Raw genomic sequence first — 24125 nt, 5'->3', positions numbered from 1 at the left:
TATGGCCCGGTTGATCACGGGCGGTCGGCGGTGTTCCTGGCCGAGCTGCATGATAAGGTAGAACGTTGCACGACTCCAGTGGTGGTGGCGGGTGACTTCAACCTTATTAGACAGGAGGATGACAAAAGCTCGCCCAACATCGATCGGCGGCTTTGCACATGTTCAACGACTCCATAGCGGAGATGGACCTACGTGAGATAGCCCGGGTAGGGGCTAGGTTCACATGGACCAATAAAAGGTGGACCCTATCCGGAGTGTGCTGGATCGGGTCCTCGTGTCTGTCCAATGGGAGGTTATGTTCCCACTGTGTTCACTGCGGGCGGTCACTCGGGTTGGCTCCGACCACGTTCCCCTGCTATTTGCATCAGGGAAAGGGTCTCCACCGAGGTCTAGACACTTCCATTTCGAACCACCATGGCTTCTGCAGCCGGGGTTCGTCGAGATGGTTCAGGACCGTTGGGTGCAAGCGTCAAATAACCCACCAAGGGTATTCTGTGCCACAGACGTTTGGCATCACTGCTCTAAAACCACCCGCCAGTTTATGTGGGGTTGGGGCGCCAACCTTGGTGCTGCCCTGAGGTCTCGCAAAGGGGCTCTATTGGACCAGATTAAGGCCCTAGACGCGACTACTGATTCAGTCGGTTTGTCGGCTGATGACTGGTTGCGGCGGTACTCCCTTGAAGCCTTCCTAATGGAGATCTTCAAGGGTGAGGAGCTGTTTTGGCAACGCCGGGGGGGGGCAGAAGTGGCTCCTCCAAGGTGATGCTAATACCACTTACTTCCAGGCAATCGCTAAGGGGCGGCGCAGGAAGGGTGTCTTTCTCAAGCTGGATTTCCAGAAAGCTTATGATTGGCTAGACTGGGACTTCCTGCGGCTAGTCATGCAGCGCAGAGGCTTCAAGGACAGAAGGTGCAACTGGATTATGCAGTTGGTACGGTCTGGCAAGACAACGATTAACATTAACGGTGAGGTGGGGCCATTCTTCTCGTCTTCTGCGGGAGTGAAGCAAGGGGACCCAATACCCTCCCTTCTCTTTAATCTCGCCGTGGATGCGCTGGCAGGAATCCTGGACAAAGCTAGGAGGGCCGGCCACCTCACGGGAGTTGTTGGTCACCTCATTCAGGAGGAGGGGTCACCCATCTCCAATACGCCGATGACACCATGATTATGGTGGAAGGTTCCGCCCTCGACATTGTTAATCTTAAGGTCCTACTCCTCTGCTTTGAGGCTATATCGGGACTCAAGATTAACTTTGACAAGAGCGAGGTCATCGTCTTGGGCTATCCCGCAGAGGACCAACAGAGGATTGCGGATAACCTAAACTGCAGACTTACCTCATTCCCCATTACCTACTTGGGGATGCCGATGGCAGACTCGAAGATCCTGACGAGTGCGTTCGATCCTTTAGTGGGACGAGTGGCAGCTCGGGCCGAGCCCTGGCGAGGACGGTTTACCTCCAAAGCGAGCAAATCGATCCTTATTAGTTCCAACCTAGCGAGCCTCCCCATGTTCATGATGGGGATGTATATCCTACCGGATGGCATTCATAGTGCCTTCAATAAGGATTTCGCTAGGTTCTTTTGGCAGGCGGCCAATGGCCGCCAAAAGTACCACGTGGTAAAATGGGCGGATATTTGCATGCCCAAGGACCGTGGTGGACTGGGCATCACTGCCTCCCGTCGTATGAACGTAGCGCTCATGTTGAGATGGGTCTGGCGGATCCTACGCGGTGAGGGAGGACTATGGTTACAGCTCGTTCAGGCGAAATACCTTAGGGGAGAACCGCTCTTAGCATGCAACCGGACGGACGGCTGACAATTCTGGTGCGCCATCCAAAGGATCAAGGAGGACATCCGCCTAGGGATCTCCTTCTCCTTGGGGAACGAGATCAAATTTTGGCTGGATCCCTGGCTGGATAATGAGCCTTTACGCGCCTCCTTCCCTGCCCTATTCTTGATATGTGTGGATCCGTCTGTCCTAGTGGCTACAACTTTCGAAGCTGGACATTGGAACATTGGGTTTCGTCGCACCTTTGGACAAGCCGAGAGTAACGACTGGACTAGACTGCGGGCCGCCCTACCACTCGTGCTCCCAGACTATCCGGACACGGTATCCTGGTGGCTCGCGCCGACGGTGGAGTTTTCAGTGAACACGGCATACCATGCCCTTTGCCCGTCGCCTGCCACTCCCTGGTTGTCCCCGTTATGGAAAGCCCCCGTTCCATTAAAGATTAAGATTTGTGTTTGGCAACTTCTACGGGATCGCCTCCCCTCGGGGATAGAGGTACTTAAGCGGCACGGTACCAGAGACCGAGACACATATCCTCTTCTCATGTACCGCGGCAAGGTTACTATGGACGTACGTCCGTGAGGCGTTGGGGCATGATTGGGAGGCCCTAAATCTCGCGGAGTTTCTCCAACATAGAGCTTTACAGCCGTCACGACAACGCCGCTTATTTTGGCTTATTTTTGCGGTGATGTCCTGGACTCTTTGGACGACTAGGAATAAGATGGTGATAGAGAAGGTTTTTTCGAGGAAGGCATCTGACTCCTTCAAATTCCTTGCTTTCCTGCAGCACTGGCACCCGCTCTCGAGGCAGTGTGATCGCGATCGACTTGGCTTGATGACGAACGCGCTTCTGGCTTCGGCACGTCGACCATCGTCCTCGTAGTGTCGCTACGCGGCGGCCACTAGGTGGATTTTTTCTATTACCTTTATGCTTTCTTGGGCTTGACTGTGTTGTGGCCCCGGCCGTTATCTGTCGGGTGTTTGAACTTGGATTGTATGGACCGTTGCTTTATTTATAAAGCGGGGCGAAAGCCTATTTCGAGAGAGTATCTACAGCCCGGCGCCTAGACCGGTGCCTCAAACGACTCGGGCGGACGGGCAATCACTGTTGATCACAAAAATACTGACCCACACGAGAGTATCAAACAAGCCTCAAACGTCCAGACTGACTGGCACTACTCATATCCAACCCAAATATGAGGCGGATATGGAGGCGTCCGAGCGCGTCCGCCACGTCGGACCTGAGGGCCCTATCCCATCGTAAATTACACCAAATCCACCACCGCGACCTACCAGATCCATTTGCTCTCTCCTCTCTCTGCGACGTCCGTCGCGCGCGCTCTGCAGTCGTTCCGAGCCTCTGTGCCGCCAGTATCGGCACAACATTCCTCTGTCCCGTCGTCGCCGGCTCGGACGCCACCGCAGTACGTCCGACAACTCCCGGGCACCTCCTTGCACTCTATGTGTTTGACACATTGTCCGGCCTGTTTTTTTTGTGTTTTTTAGTGAAGACGATGAATTCTGATGCTTTGTCCGATGAGGAGTATAGACTAAGGGAGCTTGATCAAATGATTCAAGATGAGTTCTTCGATTCCTCCGATTCGTACGAAGAAGTGGACATGATCATGTTCATGAGAATGCAAGAGGAAATTGACCGGCAAGTCGAGCATATTCTCAACTTAAAGGGCTCAATCAAAGGGGGAAGAGTGGTCAATCGGGATAGGGTGTCTGGAGCACGGCTACTGCAGAAGGACTGCTTTGCTCTGAACCCAACTTTCCAGGATGATCCATGGTTTCGTCGTTGTTTTCGCATGCGGAACCCTTGTTTTTGCGCATTGTGGAGGGAGTGGAGGCACATGATGACCGCTTCAAGCTCACAAGGGATTGTTGTGGCAACTTTCTTTCTCTGCTAAGCAGAAGTGCATGGCTGCTCTGAGGATGCTTGCACTTGGCATTGTCACAGATGCCGTTGGTGAGATGGTTAGGATGGGGGAGAGCACATGTCTGAAGACTACTGTCAAGTTTGCCCGCGTCGTCGTGCAATTGTCTGGAGCAGAGTATTTGAGAGAACCAAATATGCAGGATACAGTAAAGTTGTTGGCTACTGAAGAGGCCAGAGGGTTTCAGGAATGCTCGGATCAATTGATTGCAGGGGCAGAGCTTCCTTAGGGCCAAACCGGGCCATGGCCCGCCCAGGATTCTTGCCGCTCATGTTTTTATTACCCATGCTATTCGAAGCTTAGTCCATCTACGATTGATCCAAGTTTGGACCCTGCCTCCGGGTCTCGCTTTCGCATGAGTATGTATCACATAGCAGGCCTAAGGCCTCTGCCAATGCATAGATGCTTAGGTAAGGTGCTAAGTGCATTTAAAATCTTAGCAACTAGTCTCCATAATGCATAGGTGCTTAGCTTTGGTAGCTAAACTTTCTTCATGAAATTATTTAATAATTAAACTCCCTCATGTATTTGTTGATAGTCTTTTTACATAAGTTCACGTGCTTAGCATCGTTTTTTTCCTAGGATCACCATAATGCTTTCTCTTCTTTTTAATTGCCTTGCCGCATCATTTTTTTGGCCTATGTGGCATCCTTAGCACCTTAGCACCTGTACACTTTGGAGTGCACATAACTGGCTGTCGGAAGCCACGGCGGCAAGGTCAGGTAGTGGCAGCCATGGGAAGATGGTCCGCCAGCTGACTGACGGCTGCTGGGTTTCTCATCTTGGACAACTGTAGTGTGAGGAAAGTAGACCGTATTGTACTAACTAGATGACTCCCCGCACGTTTTTGCGGGAAACATTGCCCAAAATTGGTGTTTTACTCTGCAAATTGGATCTTACATGTAGAGGTTTATATGGCCACTTGCATATCGCAATGTTTATAGTCAGTCCACCAGAAGTAAGACAGTGACTTAAGAACCCTTTTCAGGAAAGAAGCAATAGAAGATGCCTTGTGTATATATGAAGATCTTTAACAGAAATAGATTGATAGGCTACTTACAGATGGTGCCACTGGAGGGCTCATAGAAGCTAAAATTCAACGGGAACAACCTGATTCTTGTTAAGATAAGACATGGAACAATGAGCTGAAATGTGAGAAATAGAGGACATCAGCTGAAATATTTTTCTATGGTTTCAAGATTCCAATAAAAGAAATGTCCAGAACAGGCTTTGACTAATATTTTTATTGTTGGTTAGTAGACAAAGTTGTCGACAGAACATGGGCACTACACACAGTTTTATACTACATAAAATAGTATGTGTTTGACATGATATATAAATAGTAGAGAGTACGCCATATATATCCTAGCACTTAGCTGGCTAGTTTGTAAAACTGGCATAACCATATGCAGGTCCTTACCGAGAGAGAAACTTGTAGACGATATTTGCAACAGCAGCGGTACCTGAATAATAATAATAATAATAATAATAATAATAATAATAAGCTCACACATATTTGGAAAATAGATGAGTCTAATAACTGGCGAGCGGACATCTACCGACTACCAGATTGGAGATTGGCGCTGGGGAAGGCGAGTTGAGCAGCGGGCATGGTTGATTGCGATGCCATATATTTCTTTGGCGGATCAGATTCCTCCATCACGGGGGATATCAATAGAAATCAAGTCATTCAGATAAACCAATTGATGTGAACACCTGCAAAAAAATCTGATAGACAGAGAAAGAGTGGAAGTCATCGCAGAGAGATGTTCCACATGACAGAAATCGAAGAAATAAGATAGAGGGGGATAGCGGCTGCAGCTTGCCTTGTACAGCAGTGCAAGATGGTGGGTGTGCCTTCAGTTCATGGTTGCGGTATGGAGGATTATGGAGGCATCCCGGTCAACAAATATATGGCGTCTGGAACAATAGAACAGAGAATGAAGTATGGGCAATGATGCAAGGCGTTTGTGTTTAACTGTCCCGTGTAAAGAATTGCAATGCAAGGTTACATATTCAACAAGCAAAACTAAATTCAAATTTAAATTAAGCATACAAACATTCTAAATTACCAACAGAGGGGAACTTGGGAGAAGACTATGTACCAGTAGATGCCTGAAATCTCTGTGTGCAGTGATGGAAAACCAACGAACATGACTACTTGGACGCTGTGTCGCCCAGCAGGCACCACCTGAGAAAATTCTATTTTCTGATCCAAGCAGCAACATGTCATAGGGAATATGGAGGAAATGGGAGGGAGCTGACCGGCGGCTGCAGTAGGAGTGGTGTGAGGATATAAGGTGAGGCGGAGCACATACTTTAAACAGCAATCCATCAGTTACATGTTGAGATCGTGGGGAGAGGAAGTGGAGCGTCATCTCGTCTCGGATATTATTAGGAGAGCGGCCGGGGCAACCGGGGAAGATAAATAGTGTGGGCATGCGGGAGCACTGGGTTGCAGATGGGCCTGAAGTAGTGGGTTGTGTGCAGTGCAGTTGACCCTCCTCGAAAAAAATACTGACAAGAATATCAAATACCGAAGAAAATAGTACGCGGCGTACATTCCATGGCCGAGTCATCGGGCAGAGCCTACTTCCAGGTTAAACCCAGCGGGCTGAATGAAATGGAACAGGGGCGCTGCCCTTTTCTTCTAAAAAAAACCCAGCGGCCTGTCTAATTCCACCCACCAGCATAGGCCACCGGCGACATCAGCAGAGGCGAGCGCGGCCGCTGCAGCCGAGGCGGATGCAGAGGGGAGGCAGCCGACGGCGCCGGTAGAGCGGGCTTGACCGCTGCCGGGAGGGGCCCCACCTTGGTCCGACCAGCCACCCTAGGCTGGGCAAGAGGGACTCCGTCTCCGTGTGAGCCGCAAATGCAACCCAACTAGCAGTTGTGCCGGAGGAGCGTCACAGTCAGAGATGAATCCCCGCAGCCGTGCGCTACTGCAGAGAAGGGATTTTGTGTGTGTGAAGGGGCGCTTGAATGATGGATCCTCCAGCACCGGTGGGATCCCTGCCACCGTGGGCTACTACAGAAAGGGGGAAGTTTCTCTGTATGGAGGAGCGCTCGAGTGTTGTCTTTGCGAAGCACTGAATCAGAGAGAAAAACACTCGTTAGGCAACGTTGGGGTGGGTCCTTAGCAAGTAACTGAAGCTTATGTGGCAGGAGCGTTGTAGTGGTTGGTCCCATATGTAAGTCAATGAAAGAATGTTGATGTGGCAGGTGTGCTGAGGTGGATAGGCTGCATGTCAAGAAAAATATAGTAGTGGAGATGAATTATTTAGGTATTATAGATTATATACTACACCAGCATACGCATATGGCTTAGTAGTTAGTAGTACCCAGGAAAAAAGTTGTATAACTCTTGTCCTGAGCAAGTTCATGCAATCCAAAAGTAACACTTAGTGGCAAGGAAACAAGGACAGTAGAAAACTCCTATCTTGTAATCTTATACCGTATACTAATGCGTATCAGTCAAGCTTAAAAAAATGCTCTTCTTTAGTCTGGCATGCCCAGCTTTTTATTCCAAGCTTCGCCACTGATTGATTGCATGCATTACCAATGAAAGAATTGCCCCAAAGATTTGCGGGGAATGTATTAAGGTCACACTAAAGAGGCCATCATCATACTAGAAGAAGTGACATCACATGACTTGTGGATTTGGCATGCTTTCTTTGAAATGTCGGGTTCTCATAATGACATCAACGTGCTTGAACGATCTCCCTTGTTCAAGAGGCTTTATAATGGGGAATCGCCGCCGTGCAACTACATTGTCAATGATCATGAGTACGACATGGGTTACTATTTTGCCGATGTCATCTATCATCAGTGGACGACGTTTGTGACGTCCATATCCGAACTACACGGTAACAAAGAAAGACACTTTGCAATAATGCAAGAAACAATTAGAAAGGATGTGGAGAGGGCATTCAAAGTACTTCAAGCTCGTTGGGGAATTGTTCGTGGAACTGCAATGATGTGGGAATCAGAAACTTTGCGGCAGCTCATGACATGTTGTGTTATCTTGCACAATATGATTGTCGAGGATGAGGGTGATGGTGTTGCCCAAACCAATGATTTTGACACGCCTGGAGAACAAGTTCAAATCCCGGAAGATCAAGATGCAGCTCAGCTTATGAACTTTCTACAGGTGCATCAGAATCTTCGAGATCATCATGTGCACGCACAGCTACTTAGTGATCTTGTGGAGCATATGTGGACCCACAATGGAAACCAAAGAGCTGATGTTTGAGTTGTGCACTTCAAATAATTTTTATGTACACACTATGTATTTTTGGTACCAACATTTGTTATTTACGTGCAACATTTACGTGCATGATTGACGAGCATGGATTTGAGATATGTGGATGTCGGGCACGATATGTGAGGGGCCATCCGGATACGTGTGCAGATGTGTATATCCTGGATGCGGTCCTAGTCTTTCATGAAGTACTTCATGAGGTCCGTACGAAACACCAGAAGTCCGTCTTCCTAAAAATCGACTTCCACAAAGCCTATGACACGGTCAGTTGGACATTCCTTTGGGAATTCCTGCTCCAGAAGGGGTTTGATGACCGCTGGGTTACCCGGGTCATGCAGGTGGTCTCCTCCGGTCAGATCGCGGTCAACATCAATGGCGAGATCGGTCCTTGCTTCCCCACCCTATGTGGGGTTAGTCAGGGTGACCATTTCTCTCCGTTCCTCTTCAACATGGTGGTTGATGCTTTGGCTACCATCCTCGACAAGGCGAAGGCCGCGAGACACACCGAGGTCTAGTTCCACACTTGGTGGGCGGAAATGGTGTTTCCCTTCTCCAGTACGCCGATGACACCATCATTATGGTCGAGGGCACCATGGAGGATATCACGAATGTCAAATTTCTCCCGCTCTGCTTCCAGGAGATGTCAGGCCTCAAGATCATTTTTGATAAGAGCGAGGTGATGGTAATGGGCTATTCCGCCACTAAGAGCCGGACTATTGCCAACCGACTTAATTGTCAGCTCGGCTCCTTCCCCACTACCTAGTTGGGGATTCCCATTAGGGACTCATGGCTCTTCGCCGCTGACTTGAGGCCTTGGTTCTCAAACTCCATCATCGTATTGAGCCATGGTAGGGACGATGGTTGTCTAAGGCAGGTCAGACGATCCTCATTAACTCCTGCCTATCCAGCCTCCTCCTGTTCATCATGAGCTTCTACAGCCCGTCCGAGACGCTTCACCATGAGACCGGCACGGTCCAGACTCGCTTCTTCTGGGCTAGCGAGGGTGATAAGCAGAAATACCACATGGTGCGGTGGACCGAAATCTGCAAGCCGCAGGACAAGGGCGGCCTCCGCATCATGTCCTCCAAAACGGATGAACATTGCGCTCCTGACGCGCTGGCTCTGGCGTACTGCCAATGGGGACGGCGGCCTGTGGCTCCACATTATCCAGAATAAATACCTGCGTGGCCAGCCCCTCGCTTTCTATCAGCAGTCTGGGGGCTCCCAGTTCTAGCAGTCCATCATCCAACTGCTGCTTCTTCTCCGCATCAGGACCTCCATTTCGGTGGGATCCGGAATGACCACCTTATTCCGGTTCGATAGGTGGGCTGGCGATTCCCCCTTCGCGGCCCGCCCCCCAGACCTGTTATCCATCGCGGTCGACCCTCTGGTCTCAGTTGAGACGACCCCTATTGACTTAGGGCGTCTCGCGTTTCGACGCCCTTTTGGGCCCCCGGAGCAATCCGCCTGGCACGAGCTCATGGATGCCGTTGCGCTCCACGAGCCGCACCTGGAGACAGCGCACGATCGCCTATCCTGGCACCTAGAGCCCTCGGATAGATTCTCCACGAGGTCTTTATACCGGGCCATCGCTGCCACCCTTGGGCCGGAGCCCCCGGAGACGATCCGGTCGATCAGACTCCCTCTGAAGATTAGAATCTTCTTGTGGCAATGGATCCGCGGGCATGTCCCCTCCGGTGTTGAGGTGTTAAAACGAAATGTCCGGGGAGATGGGATGTGTCCTCTCTGTGGGACCGAAGAAGACTCAGATCACATTTTCTTCTTGTGCGTCTCCGCCAGTTTCTCTGGAGTTGCCTGCGCGAGGTGGTCGGTGGTCGTTGGTGTAACACCAACTTCTGTGACCTCTTTGTCGAGATCCAAGCCTCGTCCCCAGCGAGTCGCCCCATTAGGTGGCTGACTATTGGGTCCTTACTTGGATGCTTTGGACGGTTCGGAATAAGCTAGTGATCCAGCGTGTTTCTCTTCGACGTGCTACTGACGCAGTGTTCAAAATGTGTGGCTATTTGCAGCTTTAGCGGCCGCTTAGCCGCCTCAACGACGCGCCATCAACATCATCATTGCTGATCTTCATGCGATGGCTCTTCGCTTGGCGCCGCCGCTTCCTCCGCCATCACCTGAGCCAGATTAGCATCTTCGTGGCCTTGCCACTGTTTTTTTTTTGTTCTTTCAGGGCATGTTGAGCTGTGCCCTCAGCTGCATCTTCTGTACTATTTGTCGTGCGATCTGGGTGTATGCATGTGTGAACTTATACGGTACTTTGTGGTCTTGGTAATTTGCTTTATTTATAAAACCCGGGGAAAGGCTTTTTCGATAAAAAGATCTCGTCTGCTCACAAATTCCTCCGCCTGGGGTTTGCTACCCTTGTTTTGGTTTCTCCCGCCTAATTTTCCCTCTTCCATTTTGTGTGGATCATGCCAAGATAAGGTCGCACCGGCCAAGCAGAGACCGCAGCAAAGGACGACCACGTTTAGGACCAGATATCCACCCGCTCGTGCACCGTGGCCGCCCCGCCACATAAACTGTCCCTGCCTCCCACTACTCCCGAGCTCGCGGTCCCCGACGGCTACCATGGCGCGGCAAATCGTGCCTTCTAGAAGCTTCCACCGCCTCCTCACCTCTCGGCACTACCCGCTCGCCTCCCCGGCGCCACCGCTCCGCCCTATACTTCTACCGAAAGCCCTATCTCGGGCCACCGCCGCCGCCACCCCGCAACTCCCTCGCCGGGGGCGACGTCCCGTCGTCGCCGCCTCCGCCTCCGCCCCAGCGCCTTCCTCGTCGGAGACCGAGGCGGTGCCGGGGGCATGGGGGAAGGTCTCGGCCGTGCTATTCGACATGGACGGCGTGCTCTGCAACAGCGAGGAGCCGTCGCGCTGCGCCGCCGTGGACGTCTTCGCCGAGATGGGCGTCGACGTCACCGTGGATGACTTCATCCCCTTCACGGGCACAGGTGACTTATCTCTCTGTGCTACTAGTACTGTCAGATCGGAAATGCAGTTCGCGCGATTTCTAACGACCATCCCATCCTATATGCTCGTTTACCTTAAATTTCTGCGCCCCCTACGTTATTAGGTTGCGTGTAATCTGAACTACAAATATTGTATGCACATTATGACCTAAAAATATTGCTTTTAAACTATGACCTAATGACCTACTGTATTGTTTTTTCCTGTGTATCTGTACTAGTTGGCTTGATAGTACATTGTACACCACTTCGGCAGCAGAGTAATTGAACAGTATGCTCGAACCAAGTTCTGTGCTTCTTAAGTTTTCTAATTTGTGTAAGTTGGTAGTCTGTATGCTCAGACCATGGATCATTGCGATTCCTTGGTAATTTCATTGACCAGTAATTGATTATATGCTTATTTGACAGTAACCATAATCCCTCACAGATTAGTTTTCTAGTTTAATACAATAACATTCTGTCACTGCCCAGATAGCCATTTACTGAACCAAAAAAGTACCGTCGCATCAAATACTCATGAGAGTATGTTATCTCTAGCTATAAGCATAAATGTTTTACCTATCCGTGCATTGGAGCACATGATATTAGATTGTGCCTTTCACTCTTGGGAATTCTAGATTCTCTTAGGCACCCAACACACCTGGACGGAGGGAGTATCAAACATTTAATCACGTACCTTTTCTTCTCTCGTTACTTTTTTGCATGATCTGAGTCGTGCAATAAAGGAATTGTTGTCAGTTTTTTTTTGTTTCCAATGTGGAAGTGATTTATCAGCTTTTTACTAATTTGTTATATGCTTATTTGGCAGTAACCATAATCCCTCGCAAATTGTTTTTCTACTAGTTTTAAAACAATAAGATTCTGTCAGTGCCCGTATAATCATTTAATGAACTAAAAAGGTACTGTTGCATCAGAGTACTCATAGGAGTATGTTATGTCTAGCTATAAGCATAAATGTTCCCCAATGATAAGTGCCACACGTGTGGCACGAAGCACTTCGGCCCTGATGTTTTTTTACAACTAAAGTTGCCATCCGAAAAGAAAAAACAACCCCCCCAAAAAAACTGAAACTTGCCATCCGAAAAGAAGTTGCCATGCTTGACAATTAAAGTTGCCATCCTTGCGTCACTAAACTTGCCATAAAAAACGTTCGGAGTTGCCATGTGTTCGTGCCACACGTGTGGCACTTATCAGGGTCCTAAATGTTTCACCTATCCCTGCATTGGTGGACATGATACCAATTATCAAGCATTTAATTGTGTACATTTTATTCTCTCGTTACTTTTTTGCATGATCTGAGTTGTACAATAAATGAGTTATTATCAGCTTCATCTTTTTTGCTTGCTTCCAATGTGGATAAAAATGATTTAGGTGAGGCCAATTTCCTTGGAGGTGTTGCCAGGGTGAAAGGAGTGAAAGATTTTAGTACTGAAAGCGCCAAGAAGCGCTTTTTTGAGATATACCTTGACAAGGTTTAAATTTGCTGTGCAATCTTTTTCGTCTATTCTCCATTTCAGTTTGATTGCACCATGCTAAAATATTATGTTTTTTTCTGCAGTATGCTAAACCAAATTCTGGAATTGGGTTCCCAGGGGCTCTGGAACTCATCATGGAGGTATTTGCAGTGCTTGAATTCAGATTTGTGTTAGCCTAATGGTTTTAGGAAGTGATTATTGCTTTGTCAGTATAGTGCAAAAACGCAGGTCTGAAGGTCGCTGTTGCATCTAGCGCTGATAGGGTTAAGGTTGATGCAAATCTGGCGGCTGCTGGTTTGCCTGTATCACTGTAAGTGTCTCCTTTTATTTGAATTCCAAGACCATGTTCATAAACTTCTATCGAGTTTTGAATCTCATAATTGTATTAGAGCAATGACACTGAACTTTTTGTTGCTACTATGTTGTACTGCCTCAGTAGAGCTGAGCCTATAAATTTTCAAAATTTTCCTTGCATCCTAGAATTTCATGATTTCAATTTCTTTATTGGTTAATGCATCAATTGCTTTACCACTTTAGAGCTTCATTTAATTTGGAAAGTGTAAATCATAGTCTGCAGCAAGTATGACCAAGGCTATTTTATCCTTTCCTACATTTGCTACTTGGTGTTGATGAACCTTTTCCAAATTTCAGATTTGATGCTATTGTTTCCGCTGATGCTTTTGAAAATTTAAAGCCTGCTCCAGACATATTCCTTGCAGCATCTAAGAACTTAGGTGTTGACACGAATGAGGTAATTTATCTTGCAAATCACATGCACAACCCTTTTATGACGCGTTAAAAAAAATTGTGGTCTTCTGGCTGTGGAAAATATATACATGCTGGGTTCAATCGAGTGACTTTGGTAAATCTGCAACCATGCTGATCTATATCCATTGCTGCTTACATGGAGATTTGTCAGTAGATGGATTTCTATGGAGTTCATAAATAAACCTCTTGGTATATGGATATCCTAGATCAAAAACACAGGAGCAGAATGCTACAATCATATTTACTTTTGCTTCTAATCCTCCTTTTCCCTCCCTAACGCCCAGTGGCGATTCTGCTAGGAGGGGGGGGGGGGGTCAATAGGCTTAAGCCTACCCTCCAAAATCCTATTTCAGCTAACCACTTCACTTGACAAGTATATTCTGGTGTTTTACATGCAACAATTGCAATGCATTTGCTAATTAGGCTTAGGAACTTGATGTTTTAAGCCTACCCTCCATTGTCATGCTAGATTCGCCACTGCTAACGCCCTAGTTTTGTTGTTCCGTAGCTTTTTTGTATTTTTAGATAACAAAGAGAAGTTATAGTTTAATAGTACAAAGTCGTCCATGTACATCACATAGCAATTCCTAAGTGTCCGCTTGAATCATCATCAGGCAATTCACTATTTGTGGCCATAATTATATACTTCTGTGGCTTAAGTGTGGATAGTTTTGGGTAATTGGATGTGACGAATGATAACTGGGATGTTTAGTTGGTACATGCCCGAAGGCAAGGCAGAAGGGGTTAAATCTAATGTTGAATGCTGTTCCACCACTTGGTTTTCACTCTTATGTGGAGAGTTTCATCACTACGAGCTGCTCTATTTATTGTATGAACTGGGGAAGGCTGAATATGCTTCTATTTTTAGCATTAGTATCGCAGTATTTGACAGTTCTGTTCCCTGGCCAGGGCTAAGGGGCTTTGCCTCCTGCCATTGCATACAAGACCCCCTGGCACACTTAGCAGGATTTGATAATTTTTGTTCTCTTGTTTTGGTCTTAGGTTAGGATAGTTTTTGTTATGACCGGCCTGGCTTATGGCCGTAGAAGGCCCACCGGGCAATCTTAGCCCACAAGTTATCTTAGGTTAATTCGCGTGCAAGTTATCTAGGTTATAAATATATGCTGTAAGACTCTTTTTCAGATTAAGCAATAAGAATATTATTATCCCTATTGCCCGGCTCCCAGAGGAGCCGGAACCCTAGCCGCCTCTAACCCTAGCCGCCGCCGCCATCTCCCTCCGACGCGACGGCGCCCAGCCGCCGGCGCGCCCGATCATCGCCCCGTCCCACTCCATCCTTCCCCTACAACCTTCGGAGCAGGTCCGGTAGGACCCCTGGTTCTACCAATTTGGTATCCAGAGACAAGGTTGCAATCATGTCGTCATCATCCCCCACGCCCATGCTGCCCGGCGGCACCACCGCCCCGATGTCCACTGCTCCGCTGGCCACTGCCCTGATGACCTCCGCCGGGGTCCCCATGCTGTCGGAGCAGGTCACGACCGCGGGCTCCCCCACGCCGCCAGCCTCAGTCACCTCCGTGCCGCCACCAGCCGCTGTCTTCACGCTGGAACAGATGACCAGCACGCTGCAGCATCTCGTGACGGCCATCCAAGGTCTCCACATGAACCAGTACCACCAGTACATGGCAGGAGCATACGGCCCCCTGCCGGCTGCACCGATCGCCACCTACGGCCACCCAGCGCCGTGGCCGTTCCCGGGCGCACCCGCAGGCGGCGGGCCCCCGCTGTTGCCGTCCCAGGCGGGGCACCCAGCGGGCCACCACCAGCCGCCGCCGCCCTCGACGGCGCCCCTCTGGCACCTGCAGCCGCCACCGTCCCCGGCACCCACCGGCCCTGTCCAGCCCCCCCGCTGCCGCTGCACCCACCGGTGCTGCCCCTGCCCAGCTCGGGGGCACCCTCGCCGGCCGGCCTTCCAATACACCAAGTCCGGTTTCCGCCATCCCCGTCGCCACTACCAGCTTGGGCGGCTGGGTCTTCGCCTTCGCCGGTCTACACCACGACGCCGGAGCAGCCGACCCCGTTTCCGCAGTTCGCCGGGCCATCCGGCTTCGCGGGTCCCTACCCGGAGTACTCCGACCAGGCGCCACCCGCCTTGCTACTCCGCACATCCGAGCCATCTCGACACGGCGCTCCGACCCAGACACCGCCGCGGTTTGCCAAGATCGACTTCGCCACCTATGACGGCACGGAGGACCCCCTCAACTGGCTCAACCAGTGCGACCAGTTCTTTCGCGGGCAGCGCACCCTCGCCTCGGAGCGGACCTGGCTCGCCTCGTACCATCTCCGCGGCGCGGCACAGACCTGGTATTACGCCCTCGAGCAGGACGAGGGCGCCATGCCCCCTTGGGAGAGCTTCCGCGAGCTTTGCCTCCTTCGCTTTGGGCCTTCGGTGCGCGGGAGCCGACTGGCGGAGCTCGGCCGCCTTCCCTTCACCTCCACGGTGCAGGACTTCGCCGACCGCTTCCAGGCCCTGGCATGCCATGCGTCAGGTGTGACGGCGCAGCAGCGGGCCGACCTCTTTGTCGGTGGCCTTCCGGATCACATCCGCGTGGACGTGGAGCTTCGCGGCCCTCAGGATCTCCAGACAGCCATGTATTACGCCCGCGCTTCAAGGCTCGCGCCCAGGCCATGCTACCGGCCGCCCCGGCTCGAGGAGGCCGGTAGGCCACCCGCCCACCCCCGGCGCCAGGCCGGCCACCTCCGGCCGCTTCTGCGACTACTACACCAGCCACGACGCGACCCTTCCGTCGTCTCTCTCCGGCGGAGCAGATGGAGCGGCGGCGCCAGGGCCTCTGCTTTAACTGCGATGAGCCCTATACGCCGAGCCATGTCTGCCCGCGCCTCTTCTACTTGGAGACGGTCGACTACATCGAGGAGGACGCCTCGTCCGACGGGGCCGACGCACTGCCACCCCCAGCGGCTGCTGAGACCGGACCCCTGGGTTCCCCGGCGACGGCCCTCGTGGTCTCTCTCCACGCGCTCGTGGGCATCCGCGACGAGCGGACCATGCTGTTGCCGGTGATGATCCACGGCGAGCGCTTGGTGGCCTTGGTGGACACAGGCTCCACCCATAACTTCCTGCCCGAGGCTACCATGCAGCGCTTAGCACTTCAGCCGACGGGCGGGGAGCAACTTCGCGTCACGGTGGCCAACGGTGATCGTCTCCGGTGTCATGGACTCGCCCGGGACGTCCCCATCACCATCGGCGACGAACACTTCTCTATCACATGTGCGGGCATTAACTTGGGCTGCTTCGACTTCATCCTTGGCGTCGACTTCCTTCGGACCCTCGGTCCCATCCTGTGGGACTTCGACGCTCTGACGATGACCTTCTGGCGACTGGGCCGCCGCATCCGGTGGGACGGCATTGGGGGCGCCGCCCCGGCGACGCCGTAGCTCCAGCTGGCTGCGGGCACCTCTGAGGCCGAGCATCCCCTACTGGATCACCTCCTGAAACAGCACAATGACCTCTTCGACGAGCCACAGGGCCTGCCACCGGCCCGGGTGTATGATCACCGTATTCATCTCCTGCCGGGCTCCGCATCGGTGGCGGTTCGCCCTTACCGCTATCCGCAGCTCCAGAAGGACGAGTTGGAGCGGCAGTGTGCACTCATGCTCGCCGCAGGCATCATTCGGATCTCCACGTCGCCCTTCACCGTGCCGGTCCTCCTCGTCCGCAAGTCGGATGGCACGTGGCGCTTCTGCATCGACTACCGCGCCCTTAATGCGCTCACACTCAAGGATAAGTTTCCTATTCCGGTGGTCGATGAGCTCCTGGACGAGCTCCATGGGGCGCGCTTCTTCACCAAGCTCGATCTCCGGTCGGGGTACCACCAGGTGCGCATGCACCCGGACGACATCGCCAAGACGGCGTTCCGGACTCACCACGGCCACTTCGAGTTCTTGGTGATGCCCTTTGGCCTCGCCAACGCACCAGCAACCTTCCAGGCCCTGATGAACGACGTCCTCCGTCCCTACTTACGTCGGTTTGTGCTCGTTTTCTTTGATGACATTCTTATCTACAATGCCTCGTGGGCGGAGCACCTCCAGCACGTCGCCATCGTCTTCAACGAGCTTCGGGCGCATCAAAGCGCTCGAAGTGCTCGTTCGGGACGCCTTCAGTCGCCTACCTCGGCCACGTCATCTCGGCCGACGGGGTTGCTATGGATGCCGACAAGGTGGCGGCTGTCGCAGCCTGGCCAACGCCACACTCCCCGCGGGCTCTTCGCGGTTTTCTCGGCCTCGCGGGCTACTACTGGAAGTTTATCCGGGAGTTCGGCCTCATTGCAGCGCCCCTCACACGTTTGATGCGCCGCGACGCCTTCGCATGGGACGACGAGGCGACGGCGGCATTCGAGGCCCTCAAGGGGGCCCTCACGACGGGCCCCGTTCTTCAGATGCCGGACTTTGACCTTCCGTTCGTGGTGGACTGTGACGCCTCGGGCGCCGGGTTCGGCGCCGTGCTTCATCAGGGCGATGGCCCTCTCGCCTTCTTCAGCCGGCCTTTCGCTCCGCGCCATCTTAAGCTCGCGGCGTACAAGCGGGAGCTCATTGGCTTGGTGCAGGCGGTGCGCCACTGGTGGCCCTATCTGTGGGGTCGGTCCTTCCGGATTCGCACGGACCACTACAGTCTCAAGTTCTTGCTGGACCAGAGGCTCTCGACCGTGCCGCAGCACCAATGGATCAGCAAGCTCTTCGGCTTCGACTTCTCCGTCGAGTATCGCCCGGGTCGTCTTAATACCGTGGCCGACGCCTTGTCACGCCGTGACGCCGACCCCGACCCCGCCACCGTCGACTCCGCGGGGGCTGTACTGTGCATCCGCTCGGGGCCGACCTTCGGCATCTTCACCGACATTCGCCGGTGAAAGATCGAGGATGTCGCCTAGAGGGGGGTGAATAGGCGCTTTAAAATAATTACGGTTTAGGCTTGAACAAATGCGGAATAAACCTAGCGGTTAATTTGTCAAGCACAAAACCTACAACAACTAGGCTCGCCTATGTGCACCAACAACTTATGCTAAGCAAGATAAACTACTAGGTGATAGCAAGATATATGACAAGAAACAATATGGCTATCACAAAGTAAAGTGCATAAGTAAAGAGCTCGGGTAAGAGATAACCGAGGCACGCGGAGACGACGATGTATCCCGAAGTTCACACCCTTGCGGATGCTAATCTCCGTTTGGAGCGGTGTGGAGGCACAATGCTCCCCAAGAAGCCACTAGGGCCACCGTAATCTCCTCACGCCCTCGCACAATGCAAGATGCCGTGATTCCACTAAGGGACCCTTGAGGGCGGTCACCGAACCCGTACAAATGGCAACCCTTGGGGGCGGTCACCGAACCCGTACACGTTGGCAACCCTTGGGGGCGGTCACCGGAACCCGTCAAATTGCTCGGGGCGATCTCCACAACCTAATTGGAGACCCCGACGCTTGCCCGAAGCTTTACACCACAATGATTGAGCTCCGAACACCACCAAACCGTCTAGGGCGCCAAGGCACCCAAGAGGAACAAGCTCTAGGGTGCCCAAACACCCAAGAGTAATAAGCTTCTCAAACTTCACTTCCACGTATCACCGTGGAGAACTCAAACCGATGCACCAAATGCAATGGCAAGGGCACACGGAGTGCCTAAGTCCTTCTCTCCCAAATCCCACCAAAGCAACTAATGCTAGGGAGGAAAATGAGAGGAAGAACGAAAGAAGAACACGAAGAACTCCAAGATCTAGATCCAAGGGGTTCCCCTCACTTAGAGGAGAAAGTGATTGGTGGAAACATGGATCTAGATCTCCTCTCTCTTTTCCCTCAAGAACTAGCAAGAATCATTGGAGGGATTGAGAGTTAGCAAGCTCGAAGAAGGTCAACAATGGGGGAAGAACACGAGCTCAAAGGATAAGGTTCATTGGGGAAGAAGAACCCCTTTTATAGGCGGGGAAATATCCAACCGTTATGCTCACAGCCCGCATCGAGCGGTACTACCGCTCCAAGGAGCGGTACTACCGCTTGACCTCACGGTACTACCGCTAGGGGTAGCGGTACTACTGCTAAGGGTAGCGGTACTACTGCTTGCGAGCGGTACTAAAAAATTACATCCATGCCTACCACTGCTGGACTTGTGACGAGTTTTTGGTCCCGAGCGGAAGTAGCCACGGAAGTAGTCGCGGTAGTACCGCTCCAAGCGGTACTACCAAAACTGACACAACTTCTGCAAACGGACTCCGAATTCGACGAAACCAAGTTTGTTGGAAAGCTAGCGACAAGGGCTAACACAATCTTGATAGAAATATCAATAAGAAGCAAATGAGAAAAGGCCCAAAAGAAAATCGTGAGAACCCTTCCTCGGATAAGACCGGTAAAACCTCCAACACTGAAAACATCATAGAAGACGCATGCAAACTCCGTTTTTGATGAACTCAAGCTTGTCATCAAGATGACCATAAGCTTTAAGACTCACAAAGATAACCAAACAACAACCAAGAAACATGATGCAAGGATGCAATGGTTTGAGCTCTCGACGAACGATACGATCAACCTACTCACTTGGGAGCCCCCCTTGATAGTACGGCTATCGATCCTATAACCCGGTCTCCCAACTACCACCATGAGACCGGTAAAATAGAAAACCTATCAAGGGCAAACCTTTGCCTTGCACATGATCCACTTGAGCTAGATGATGACGATCTTGTCCTCCTCAAGATGGACCACCTTTCTTGATTGCGTTGGGTCGATGGAGACTAGATGATTGCTCCCCATACTCCACTATGGGTGAGCCACTCTTCGGCACATCTTCACAAGTCCATTGACACCACAATGGATGGCAAGCTTCAAGCACTTGATCTCTTCGTGATGCTCCACTTGAACTTGCACACGGCAATCTTGATGACGATCACCACTTGATGTCATCCTTTCCATGGGTTGTATGATATCTTCCTCTTGACGCAAGCCCATGGACACGTACCTAACCCCACATAGACTCTCACATAGACCATGGGTTAGTACACAAAGTGCAATGGACAATGCTTACCATACCATGGGATCACTTGATCCCTCTCGATACATCTTCTACGCTTTGTGAGTTGATCAACTTGATTCACTCTTGACTTAGTCTTGATCAACCTTGAATCTTTCCAACTCTCTTCGTTTGGATGATGTCTTGAAGGTAAACATGAATGATCACACAATCTTCTTCTTCAAGACATGCTTGCAATAAGCTCAACACTCATATGACCAATCTTTGGATAATTCCTTAATAGCACCTTGGTCAACCCATAAACTCCTTGAAACCAACACATGGACTTCAAGCAATGCCTATGGAAAAATCCTTCAAATATAACTCAATGCAACCATTAGTCCATAGAGAATGTCATCAATTACCAAAACCACACATGGGGGCACCGCATGTCCTTTCAGTCGGGCTACGGCAACCGCGGCTGACGCCCTCCTTCCGCAGCAGCTGGCGGCGGGAGAGTTGGAGGAGCCGTGGCGCTTCACCGACGGCCCGCTCCTCCATGGGCGCCGGGTCTTCGTGCCGCCGCATGATGATCTCCGCCACCAGGTGCTGCTGCTCGCCCACTCGGCGGGCCATGAGGGTGTGCAGAAAACTCTCCATCGTCTCCGCGCCGACTTCTACATCCCTAGGGATCGGGCCCTGGTCCGTGACTGGGTTCGGTCTTGTGAGACATGCCAGCGCAACAAGACGGAGACACTACGACCGGCTGGTCTGCTCCAGCCCTTGGAGGTGCCGTCTCAGGTTTGGGCGAATATCTCCATGGACTTCATCGAGGGCCTCCCCAAGGTGGGTGGCAAATCGGTCATTCTCACGGTGGTCGACCGCTTCTCCAAGTATGCTCACTTCCTCGCGCTCGGTCATCCCTACACTGCTGCCTCCGTGGCCCACGCCTTCTTCGACGGGATCGTTCGTCTCCATGGGTTTCCCTCTTCGATCGTCAGTGATCGGGACCCAATGTTCACCGGTCATGTTTGGCGCGATCTCTTCCGGTTGGCGGGCGTGAAACTCCGCCTGAGCACAACATTCCATCCTCAGACGGACGACCAGTCCGAGGTCGTCAACAAGGTGATTGCCATGTATTTGCGTTGTGTCACAGGTGATCGTCCTCGCGCTTGGGTCGATTGGCTCTCCTGGGCGGAGTACTGCTACAACACCTCCTACCACTCCGCCCTGCACGCCACTCCTTTTGAGGTGGTCTATGGCCGGCCGCCACCGCCCATCCTTCCGGTGGATCCTACGACGGCTCGGACGGAGGTGGCTGGTGAGCTTCTGTGGCGCCGTGATGACATGTTGGCCGAAGTTCGGCAACGTCTTCTTCAGGCCCAACAGCTGGCCAAACACTACTACGACGGCCACCATCGCGAGGCGGAGTACGCGGTGGGTGATTGGGTGTGGCTGCGTCTTCTTCACCGCTCTACGCAGTCACTGGACCCACGCGCGAAGCGCAAGCTGGGCCCTTGTTACGCGGGGCCCTTTGCTGTTTTGGAGCGCATCGGGAAGGTGGCCTACCGCCTTCAGCTTCCTGCTGGAGCCCGCATCCACGACGTCTTCCATGTGGGGCTGCTGAAGCCTTACCGTGGGGAGCCACCTGCGGCCCCTCCAGCGCTCCCTCCGACCTTCGATGGACGCATCCTTCCGGGACCGGAGAAGGTCTTGAAGGCTCAGCTCCGTCGCGGGGTGTGGTACGTGCTGATTCAGTGGGCTGGACTTCCGGAGGACGAGGCCACTTGGGAGCAGCGTGATGAGTTCTGCCAACACTATCCAAACTTTCAGCTCGAGGACGAGCTGTTTGCGCAGGCGGGGAGAGATGTTATGACCGGCCTGGCTTATGGCCGTAGAAGGCCCACCGGGCAATCTTAGCCCACAAGTTATCTTAGGTTAATTCGCGTGCAAGTCATCTAGGTTATAAATATATGCTGTAAGACTCTTTTTCAGATTAAGCAATAAGAATATTATTATCCCTATTGCCCGGCTCCCAGAGGAGCCGGAACCCTAGCCGCCTCTAACCCTAGCCGCCGCCGCCATCTCCCTCCGACGCGACGGCGCCCAGCCGCCGGCGCGCCCGATCATCGCCCCGTCCCACTCCATCCTTCCCCTACAACCTCCGGAGCAGGTCCGGTAGGACCCCTGGTTCTACCAGTTTTCACTGATTTTTTGTTGTTATTATGGTTGCGTGGTTGATGCCACTAGTGTTGGTATGTGCTGATTTGCGTCCTATTGGTGTGCTTGTTCCAAATATACAATGAATAAATGCTTGTTCGAGACAAAAGATATGCAAGTAACCATCCTACTTTTGAGATTTTAGTTCTTAAATACTTGGTATACCCCTTCTGTAGTTTTTCATTTAGTTTGCATATGAAGTTTTGAATATGTGATATTGTACCAGTGCATCGTGATAGAAGATGCGCTTGCTGGAGTTCAAGCTGCAAAAGCTGCGGAAATACGGTCTGTATTGCGTTCTTATCCCTCTGTTTATTGTCTGGCTTATTTTGGTCATACTACACAAATCTGAATATTTTTAGTCAATTGTAGTAAATCTTTTACCATGGACTTGCATAAATGCTGGCATGTACTAATATTACTATTGTATGATTCATATCATCTATAACGTAAATCAGAGACAAATGTACAATGATCTGTCTATAAGTGCTCTATATGTAGTGCCACACGTTGTGGGCGGGTGATACAGATAGTGCGTGTACTGACATACGAAATGCATATGTAAGCTGTCTATGAGAATATGGGCAGAGACAGAGAGCCTCATTCTCTATACACGTTCTCTTTTTTCAACCTTATAAAAGATCATATGTGGGTTGTGGCATCTCTTATAGACTGCTGATGGCATTCCTTTGTACATGCCCTCATATATGCAGCATTACATGACCACCCTGACAATGATAGCGGTGCTTAAGTTCTTTGAAGCCTTATTTTCTCATAAGGCAATTAATGAGTCGGATGGTCTTTCTTGACATCCAAAGTAGCTACTCTGTTCTATCAATTATTTCCATGAGCTGTGTGGCATTTGACCAGTAAATATTGATTCTATAGTCATGAATCACTTGTGTTATTCCTACAAAAAAGAGATTTGCCTGTAATGATCACCACATCTTAGTTGGCACTATTTGTTTTCAGTGTGCCTGTGAACCCATGCAATTCAAATATGTGATGCAATTTCTGTTTAACTGTGCAGATGCACCAATGTGAAATTTTTATTACATTAAATAGTTGTTCTGGTTACACATCTTGCAGATGTATTGCTGTGACGACTTCTCTAGATGAAGATGCATTACAACAAGCCAGTCCTGTGTTCATCAGAAAAGACATTGGAGATATTTCAATTAATGACATCCTGTATGGTGGTTCTAATGCTTACCACAGTATGTAGTTCAAGCATAATCGATTTACTTTAATATAATACATCTCTTGTAGGATAAACCGGAAAGAAAAACCTGTGTATCTTGTGCGCAAAATTCGCTTGTTTTGTTCTATCAACTTCAATGAATAATATCCTGTGTGGTTTTCTTGAATCTTAATGGTATTCGTTGGGTTTCTTGAATTGGTCCATGCAGAAACTTTGTAATATGCCAATTTTCTGTTTCATTGACTCCGGAACGCTATTTTTTATTGTTGTATCAGTGTACTTAGTACTGATTAAAAGAAAGTTGATGCAGATGAACGGACAGAAAATACCAAGAATATTAGTTCCTTAGGAAATGCTTCTCCTGAAATTCTGAATGGAGCAACTAATGCTGAATCTGTTGAGAATACAAACTCTTCAAGTTCGAAAGACCAAGGGTAAGGTCTGTTTCTGCAAAGAAGCTTAGTGCTTATTTGTAGAAGCTAAGCTTTGCTATTATCAGCAAGTACTTAACTTGCAG

The 24125-nt window shown here is 50.9% G+C and overlaps 1 protein-coding gene across 2 annotated transcripts in view; it reads left to right on the top strand.

The window, feature by feature from the left end:
* Positions 1-10475: 10475 nt before the first annotated feature.
* Positions 10476-24125, top strand: part of LOC123097659 (protein SUPPRESSOR OF QUENCHING 1, chloroplastic) — a 30752-nt gene continuing 17102 nt past the window's right edge. Inside the window, exons 1-8 of one of the 2 annotated variants that reach the window (XM_044519463.1) lie at positions 10476-10958; positions 12345-12445; positions 12532-12588; positions 12664-12758; positions 13100-13199; positions 22634-22692; positions 23497-23624; positions 23919-24042. In XM_044519463.1, coding sequence (XP_044375398.1) covers positions 10580-10958; positions 12345-12445; positions 12532-12588; positions 12664-12758; positions 13100-13199; positions 22634-22692; positions 23497-23624; positions 23919-24042 — 1043 coding nt within the window. In that variant the 5' untranslated portion in view covers positions 10476-10579. Of the gene's footprint in view, positions 10959-12344; positions 12446-12531; positions 12589-12663; positions 12759-13099; positions 13200-22633; positions 22693-23496; positions 23625-23909; positions 24043-24125 lie in introns of both variants that reach the window. The other variant, XM_044519462.1, reaches the window with a different exon arrangement.

The sequence above is a fragment of the Triticum aestivum genome, chromosome 4D, assembly GCF_018294505.1.
Source record: "Triticum aestivum cultivar Chinese Spring chromosome 4D, IWGSC CS RefSeq v2.1, whole genome shotgun sequence".
Taxonomy (NCBI): domain Eukaryota; kingdom Viridiplantae; phylum Streptophyta; class Magnoliopsida; order Poales; family Poaceae; genus Triticum; species Triticum aestivum.
Note: the sequence above shows the minus strand (reverse complement) of the source record. Positions and strands in the feature narration are given on the sequence as shown.